Source organism: Rhinolophus sinicus, chromosome 5 (genome assembly GCF_057876585.1).
Source record: "Rhinolophus sinicus isolate RSI-liver-muscle chromosome 5, RSI-T2T, whole genome shotgun sequence".
In the NCBI taxonomy this organism is placed as follows: Eukaryota; Metazoa; Chordata; class Mammalia; order Chiroptera; family Rhinolophidae; genus Rhinolophus; species Rhinolophus sinicus.
The window spans coordinates 69,675,768-69,684,967 of NC_142505.1; the positions used below are offsets into that span (position 1 = coordinate 69,675,768).

Consider the following 9,200-nt stretch of genomic DNA (forward strand, 5'->3'; position numbering starts at 1 on the left):
CTTGACTTCAGTATCTTGAACTGGAGAAAGACTGTGAGGTTCAAATGAGATGATGAGAATACAGGTAGTGATGTTATAAAGCTTCATGTTTACTATGGATGTGTAATCACTCAGACCCTGGCCTCGTTTCTGTTTCCATCCTAGTCAAATGATTTATAATCATTAATTTCCACTTTGTTGCACTTCAAAATGTAAGGTTTAGGTCTGTGTCTATGCATATGCCATGTGTATACTTTTCTGTTTTAAAATGTATTTTTTAATTGTGCAGTCAAACAGTAAGGTTAAAAACTGCCCTTTAAAAACACTGCCCTTTGCCTCTTCTGTTGACGGCCATTTAGGCGGGTGGCCGTTTTCTGCTTGTTGAGTCCTTGGTGCAGTATCATCCTTGTACATGTCTGGGTGCACGTGGTGGCCGTTTCTCTAGGTAGTTACCTCGAGATGAAATGGCTTGTTGACCACGTACATTTTAAATCACCACTAAAGAAGTCTACACCCACATATGCTCCCACTTCCACGAGGAAACTAGCTGCTAAGACTAGATAGAGGCTGTTGGGATGTGCCAGGCAGAGTGAGGTGTTGATTTGAATCAAGGTGGATGTTACTAGAAATGGAAAGCATTTGGAGTCCAGACATCTTAGAGGCAGAGTATATGGGCTTAAACATTAGCATTTATTGTTTTCTTCCTGTTACTCAATTAAATTTCACAAAGTTGGCACTTATCTTCATTTATCATGCAGAATTCATCTTAATTCTTATTTAGGTTAACCGTAAATTGTGTTGATCATTACCTGAATTATTTTTAAAAACATTTTTCTCTAGGGAATCTGGAAACCCCGGAAAATACCAAATCCAGATTTCTTTGAAGATCTGGAACCTTTCAAAATGACTCCTTTTAGTGCTGTTGGTTTGGAACTGTGGTCCATGACCTCGGACATTTTTTTTGACAACTTTATCGTTTGTGGCGATCGAAGAGTAGTTGATGACTGGGCCAGTGATGGATGGGGTCTGAAGAAAGCTGCCGATGGGGCTGCCGAGGTTTGTGCTGGCTGTTTCTTGAGCATTTATACTAGTAATTACAGGTAACTAGTTGCTACTTTTGTGAAAACCTATCTTTTAGGGTTTGTCTTTTCCCTTATTTGGGCATACTGGCATAAAAAATAATCTTACGGCTGCTAAAGACAAAATATTGGGTTTTGGGACATGATTACATTAATCTGATGCAGTGGCTTTAGAATCTCTGTGTTTCATGTAGGGAACTTTTATTACTATTGTGTTAAAATATATTTAACGAAATTTGCCATTCAGAGTATATTTTAATGCACTCTTAACTGTTGAATCTTGGTTTACCCACTGTGTGGAATTTTTAAGCAGTTGGTCATATGACTGAGCTGTGAATTAAAGACCTAGAGACATTAAGATAAAAAAATTCTTCATACACTGGTTCCTGAAATTAAGAGAGCCTTTTGCTGGTGATTAAGAAACCAGCTTTTACACCTGTGAAAGGGAAATGAACCTTGATGAGAAGGACAACAGGAAAATGCAGGCTTTTCTCTTCTTTCCTTTTTATGCTGTATGAACATCTTGGCTTGAACTCTTTGAACGGAGCCTGAGTCGTGCCACACAGTCACTGAACAGCAGTCCGGTGCAGACTGTATTGGTGTCAAAAGCCAGAACTTAAGGTCGTTCTGTCCTGTTTTCCAGCCAGGTGTAGTGGGGCAGATGCTTGAGGCAGCGGAGGAGCGTCCCTGGCTCTGGGTGGTCTACATTTTGACGGTAGCGCTGCCTGTGTTTCTCGTTATCCTCTTCTGCTGTTCTGGAAAGGTATGAGGTTTGATTTGGTTTTGAGTCACTTTTAGAACGAACTCTTATGATGTTAAAAAAAAAATAACTAAGATCTGTTGCCTGAGGTTTTCTTTGTAGCAACTCAGTAGTGACTGGGCCCCGTTTGGTGTTGGCTTCTGAAGCCTTATTCACTACTCTCAGTGGCCATGGGCTGTGCCCAGATGGGAGTAGGATTTGTAGCCCTCTGTTTCTAGTAGTGTTTAAGAATAACTATATTACTCTTAATATTTGGCAGCAGCTTTCTGGGGTGGGGAGGGAAACAACAGAAAAACACTTATGTATAAAACCAGCCATCTGGGCACAAACCAGCTTTTCCTCTGGCATAGATGTTTCTATTTATACACTTTATAGTTCATTCTTGATTTCTCATTACCCACTCTTCCCTCAGCATCCCTACGCTTTTCCCCAAAAAATACATGTGGGAGTAGTACAGCCTTATTTTAGTTTTTCTTTTTCATCCTTTGTCACATGCAATCAAAAAGAGAAGAAAATTTTGTCTAGGCTCTCTATTTCTATTAAATGATGTTGCTTCACCTGCATCTTTGCTGCACTCAAGATGCTTTATAACTTGGTCCCAAAGTGCCTTTTCCAGCCTTAGCATCACCACTATTCCGCAAATCTGTGCCTCAGTCATCTTGACTATTTACACCTGCACGTTTCTGCCTGACCCCTTTGTTCGTACTGTTCCCTCTGTCTTGAACCCCACACACTCACCCAAGGGAAAGTTCCCAGGGCGGGAAGGCCACCTTACGCACTTCTGTGTATCTGCCCCAGTCTGCAGCCTGGTACAGAGCATGGCTCATAGGCATTCAGTTGTTGTCTAACATGCTGCATAACAGTGGGGACAAAACTGTTGTCCTCTGGGAACATTTCAGAAGCAGTCCAGTCCTGTGGAGTACAAGAAGACAGATGCTCCTCAGCCAGATGTGAAGGAGGAGGAAGAAGAGAAGGAAGAGGAAAAGGACAAGGGAGATGAGGAGGAAGAAGGTGAAGAGAAACTTGGTAAGAAGTAGATCCCACAGTATCTGCTTTAAGCCCAGACCCTAAGTTGTTTCAAACCCCTCTAAGCGAGTTACTGTAAAGGTGGTTTTAGGTGCGTTCTAATGCTAATTGTCTAATTACTGAAAACAAGTGTAAGGTTTTGCTCAGTTGTTTTACTTTGACTTCTGTCTTAGAAGAGAAACAAAAAAGTGATGCTGAAGAAGATGGTGGCACTGTCAGTCAAGAGGAGGAAGATAGGAAACCTAAAGCAGAGGTAACAGAAAGGGGTACATTTTCTATTTTAAGGTACAGTTAAGTAGAGGGAGTATTTTCATAGGGTAATTTTAATAGCTGTAGCTGTAAATTCTGTTATAGCCAGTTTTGCAAAAGTGAAATTTCTTAAAAATACAGATCAGCATGTTACAACTTCACATTACATCTGAATCTCACAAGTTTTTTTTGTGCTGAAAATGATTTTTAGAATAAGTAGAAGATTATAGGGAAAAACAAATAAAATGCTTTCTAAGATGGCAACTGTTTTATTTTACCGTTCTGTCTCTTCATCCACCTCTCCTCACTGCCCCTAAAAAGTATTTCTTGCACAAATCACTGCATTCTAAAATTTTTGTCCCTGTTGCTCATGGATTCATTAATTTATTCAGAATACAAATATTTGTGGAGTGCTCATTATGTGCCAAGCATCATCAGTGAACAAGACAAAGATACCCTGCCTTTGGGGAGCTTAAATTCTAGTGGGAGGAAACACTAAGCAGTAGACAAAAGGAAGTAAATGAACAGTATGCTAAAAAGCGATAGGCCATGAAAAATAAAAGTAGGCCAGGAAAAGGTATTGAAAGTGCTGGAGGTGGGGTAGGCCGCAGTGTTAAAAATGGTAGGCCTCGTTGAAGAGGTGACATTTGAGTGAAGATTTGAAAGAGATCAAGAAGGACTTTTCCATGGAGATGTCTATGGGAAGAGCATTCCTGGCAGAGAGAACAGCCAGTACAAGGGCCTGAAGTGGTCGTCGGGAAGGCCAGTATGGCCGATAGAGTGAGCAAGCAGAGAAAAGCGGGGTATGGGAAAGGCTCCAGGTTAGGTCCTCACTTAAACACATTTTTTGCGGGAAACGAGTGAACTCGTCATATCGCTTTTTATACCAAAGCGTGGGAGACGAGAATAACACATATTTTGCACCTCTTTTTAAACTAAAACACTGAAAGTTTCATAGAAAAATATCAAATAGATCTAAAGATACGAATATTTTATGGAAAGTCTAATTTTGGCGAGAAAATGTCAAAAAAGCCCCGCGTTGCGACGCGATTTGGCGGGAAAATGCCCGCTTACAAAGTGTTAATTGGGTCTCCTAGGCTTTGAACAGGCTTGGCTTTTCCTCTTAGTGAAATGGGAGTGACCCGGTCTGATTACTCCAGCTGCTATGTTTTCTACAGAGCAGGGAGAATCAGGGAGACTAGTTAGGAAGCTGCTGTGATAATCCAAGCTAGATACGGTGGTTCTGAGCAGGGTGATGGGCAAGAAGGGTGTGAGAACTCGGGGCTTCTGGATCTGGATTTTCTGGTGGATTGGTTATGAGGTATGAGGGAAAGAGAGTAGTCCACACCTTTCCTACCAAGGTGCCTTTTCCAAGCACTTCTCAGCTCCCTTCTGTTTATTCCTGGAGAACTACCCAGTGTCCATTTATAGCGCCCACAGCTCAGCGCTCCTACTGATGAAGGTCAATGCTGTTTATATTTTCAATGGGTATATTCTGTCTCAACTAGAATGCAGAGTTCTTTCAGGTAGGGACCATTCTCACATGCCTTTTTATAAATTCCCAGGCTTCCTCCCACACTAAGAAGTCACTGTGTAGAATAGAAAAAAACACTGGGCTTGTAGTCTTGAGTATTGTGGCACTCGGCTTGGATAGTCTTCAGTCTCTATGAAACCCAACTTTCTCAGCCCCAAAATGGGGCTCATGTGCCCACAGGCCAGTAGATCATTTAGGATTAAACAAGATAACATGTGAAGGCATGGTGTCTGATCCTTTTAATGCTAATCCTAGTGAATTTCTTGTTTTTTTTCAACCAACAGGAGGATGAAATTTTGAACAGATCACCAAGAAACAGAAAACCGCGAAGAGAGTGAAACTATCTTAAGAACTTGATCTGTGATTTCCTCCCTCCCCTTCCCCTGCAAGTGTGGTCCTAGGAGAGGACTTGACACACCTTAGGTTGAAACTCAGAAAACCTCCAGATGTCACCTTCAACAGGTTCCAGTCAAACACTAGCCCGTGTAACTTTAAACATCTAGCAGTAAATAAGTGCAGTTGTGACATAAAGGACCCTGTGTTTGTAGAAAGAAAGCATTTAGCATAATGGTTGTGAAATGTAACATGAAGCAACTAACTTGTTTTGTTTTGTTTTTAAACATCTTTGTTTTTTAAAATAGAGTCATAGAACTTTGCCAGTCTTCAAAATCTTGGCTTAATTTAATATATTAATCTGTCCCTGCAGAAATAACACCAACCTATAGAAATGCTAGGGGGATGAATTGCAGTTTTCGTAACCCATTTCATTTAAGTTTGGTATTACAAATCATTCATGTGTCTCTGTCCCCTAAAATTGATAATCATGTTTAAAGTGCAGTCACTTGTGGTTACAATTTTGTGTTGCTTGCTTCCATGACTCAATTCCTCCTAAGGAAATTGAGGTGAGGGATTGGATGGAAGCCCAAATTTATATAAAGGTTCTGTTTAAATTGTATTAAAAATAGACATAAAAAGGAAAAAATCTTTTCACTTGATGTCGGTTAGACCTTAAGTGTGTGTGTGTTCTGTTGCCCTTGGAACAGCTCAGTTCCCAGACAGCTTTGCAGTTAGTGGAGGAGGTGGCCTAATGTGGCACTCGGACCTCGTACTCCACCTTGGCAGTGTCTGGGCTCCGGCCTTCTCGAGCCGGTGGCTTTTTAAGGACTACTACCAGGACATGTAAGATCCAGAGTAGATGCAGATGTTTTCATCACATCGTCCACTGTGTCAACACTGTTTTCCTTCCCTTTTCCCCAAATTTCCAGCTTTCTCCTGCTATGCATTTCTTCACAGCGCAGCTTGCAATCCATTGCTGAAAATAATTATAAGCTCTGCATAGTGTTAAGCTTTATTGTGATTGCCTGTATGTTTCTTCTTGCTTTTTTAAGCAGGCCCACACCTTTCCAGGGTCAAAGTGCAAGATAGAATACAATCTTTCACTTTTATCCATTTCTTTTACTCTGTGTAAAAAAAAAAAGGACGCCTAAGGGGCATCCAATCCAGAGGCGAGCCAATTCAGAATTGACTGTAATTGAACACAGGCTAAAAGTATTGATGGGAGGAGCGACATAGAGCATGAGTTACCTGATTTGTGTAGCTGCTAAACGTTTTTTTTTTCATTTGCAGTTCATGTAACAGTTGCGTCTTAAATTACGTGACAAAACAGTCCTGTTGAAAAGAAATTTTTTTTTAGTATGTGGCTTGTAGAGTTTTTTTAAAAAAGTGATGTTAGGTTTGTTTATTCATATGGAATGCAGATGGGTGCTATCAGAGCCTCTCCCCCATCACTGTGGTGTAATAATATTATTACACCACACTGAAGTGTATTCAGAATTAGATCTCTTAGCTTTATTCTTTCTTGAGAGGTGTTTCAAATGTACCGATGATACTGTTCCTTGCACTGAATATATAAACACTCCACAGTGTTTATATTGGGGAGATATTGGGGAGGAAGTATATTTGTAAAAGATGAAGGCTGTATCTGTTTATTTTGTTTATCTTCAATTTTTTACTCATTCACTTAAATTTTTATGAGGGTTGGATATGTTTTTCTTGCTGTTCAGTGCTTTATTCTTTTCATCTGTTGTCTGTGGTCACAGTGACCTTAGCTATGTAGCAGACTTTCCCAAATGTATTGAGTGCAAATAAACAGTTACTTAGCAAGACCTGAAAATATGTCTGAAGGTTTCTCCTTGGAGCAAATGTGTGGGATTGTTGCATTTCCAGAAATCGGCCGTCTTCACTCTCTGTTGATAATTCATTTCCTCACTTAATTTCTTCAATTGAGCTTTGGAATGACAAGTGTAAATCACTAGAGTGTTCATTTGCCTGCCAAGGTTGTTAAGCAAAGTTTGTCAAAAACAAAACAAGTCTTGGTTCACGTTTTTGCTTTTTGTTGAAAGTACAGCCTCCTGATTAAATGTCTGAAACATTAATGAATGACCAGCAGCAGTTTTCAGCTCTCTTTAAAAGGCACTTACATTATGATTTTACATGCTGGTTATCTGTCCCATTGTTGTGCAATGCCCACTCTATCAGATGTGTTCCTCAGTTTCTCCTGTCCACAAAATACTTGCCACTTTTCTCAAATTGTCACGTTACTAAATGGTATTACATTAAAGCCCTGTGTTAAGCATCTGCTTTTGACTGAACTTATTCATAGTAACCTTCCACTCGCGTGTTTTACTGTTTCAAAGTGGGTTAATCTTCCTTTATTTGGCCACTACATAAGAGTTTGCTAACATGCAGAAACTGTTACAGGCAGTGGAATAATTACAGTCATCCCTTGGTATCTGAGGGGGATTGGTTCCAGGACCCCTACAGATACCAAAATCCAAGGACACCCAAGTCCCTTCTATAAAATTGTGTAGTACTTGCATATAACCTACACACATCCTCCTATATACTTTAAATCATCTTTATGTTATAACACCTAATACAGTGCAAATGCTATTTAAATAGTTATACTGTATTGTTTAGGGAATAATGACCCCAAAAAAGTCTGTACATGTTCAATACAGGTGCAACCAGCAACAATCTTAGGCCTAACTACATAGAACAGGTGTCAGCAACAATATAGCTTGTTTTCCATAGTTTTGATCCTTGGTGGTTAGCTGAATTTGAGGACATGGCAACCGTCTGATATGGAAAGCTAGCTGGATCCAATCAGTTCACTGTAGGTTTTGCCTCCTTTTCCTGCTGGATTGGGGTTTACTAGTTTCTGTTGTATCATAGGGATAATAGCTCACAAAGGGAGGGTAATTTGTAGATAATATTCTTTAAGATTTGTGGGAACAACTGAACTTTTAAATTTGTATTAGAAAATAAAACTTTGTTCAGAATCGGATTTCATGTTTTACATATTCTTACATATTTCAGGGAGGTTTTTGAAAGGACAATACTTTTTAGTGTACTATTATTAGACTTGGATTGCTTACTGAAGTACACAAAACTCAGTGCTCCTAGTTACTATTTCCTATTAGGAAGGAAATCATTTAATTCTGGTGTAAAATTTGTTTGAAGACTGGTAAAAAGCAGGACCACCGTGTGTCATTCGTAAGCCCCAGGCACTTGCACCTTGGTGGGCCACTTATATTTTTTTTACTGCATTTGTATAAAAAATACTATGAATAAGGACTTTTTCCCCTGATTTTAAAATATTTTCGTGGGCCCTTGTAAAAAGTTGCTGTAAGAAATGTTTGAACTGTTGAGGGCTCAAACCCCCTTTATCTTTTTTAGCAGTTAGGGTTCCTAATAGCGCTTGGCTCACCACAGACCATCGTGTTTTATTGCTAACTTATTGCTCCAGGTTTGTTTTCCTAGGCTCCCACCCCCTTTGCCTACTACGTAGTTATAATACTAGCGCGTGATTGCCTTTGGTTGGATTTTGTTGAGTGACTGGCTTTTACCTAACACAATCTTTTAAATGTAAGGCTTGTAGGCCAAGCCCCCTTTTTGACTGGTTAGATAAGATTTGCACACTCGCCTCGTATGCTGGGCTACTTTTTTTTTGGTAAGCAGTAACTGAACTTGAGAAATGTGTTCAAATTTTTATATGAAGTGGAAATTGACAGTCTCAATGATTCAGAATGGTGCAAGAGGTAACCTTTTCCAGCTCACTCGTAGACAATTCTGACCAATTATGAGGCTGGATGTAAGGAATGAGGTCGAAGAGAAACAGCTGATACTGAAAAAGCGTGGCTACTTTCGAGTTTACCAAAGCTGAATTCAGAACGCCTGCCGAAGAGAATGATGAAGAGCCGTGATGCCAGGCGGCGTCTGGGTCTGGCCAGTTGCACAGCGCCTACTGCCCCGCTTTCCACGGCGGACCCGGAAGGGCCCTCCGGCGAGGGGCGGTGCTCAGGCCGGGGTCAGTCGCACTAAGTTGCGTGCCCAGGACCGAGGCCCGCCTCTCACTGGAGAGTTCCTTTTAAACTCCGCTGGGGAGCCCCTCTGCGACTCCGGTGTGTTTGCCCCCACCCCTCTGGTGGCCCGCTCTTTCTCCTCTGATTGGTCGCAGTTCCTGTTCATCAGCAGTGACGCCGGGGTCGCCTGCCGGGGCCCCGCCCTCTTC

The 9,200-nt window shown here is 40.8% G+C and overlaps 1 protein-coding gene across 1 annotated transcript in view; it reads left to right on the forward strand.

The window, feature by feature from the left end:
* Positions 1-7,264, forward strand: part of CANX (calnexin) — a 30,578-nt gene extending 23,314 nt beyond the window's left edge. The window contains exons 11-15 of the mRNA XM_019716979.2: positions 820-1,035; positions 1,702-1,821; positions 2,718-2,844; positions 3,018-3,097; positions 4,912-7,264. Coding sequence (XP_019572538.2) covers positions 820-1,035; positions 1,702-1,821; positions 2,718-2,844; positions 3,018-3,097; positions 4,912-4,965 — 597 coding nt within the window. The 3' untranslated portion in view covers positions 4,966-7,264. The remainder of the gene's footprint in view (positions 1-819; positions 1,036-1,701; positions 1,822-2,717; positions 2,845-3,017; positions 3,098-4,911) is intronic.
* The last annotated feature ends 1,936 nt before the right edge of the window (positions 7,265-9,200 follow it).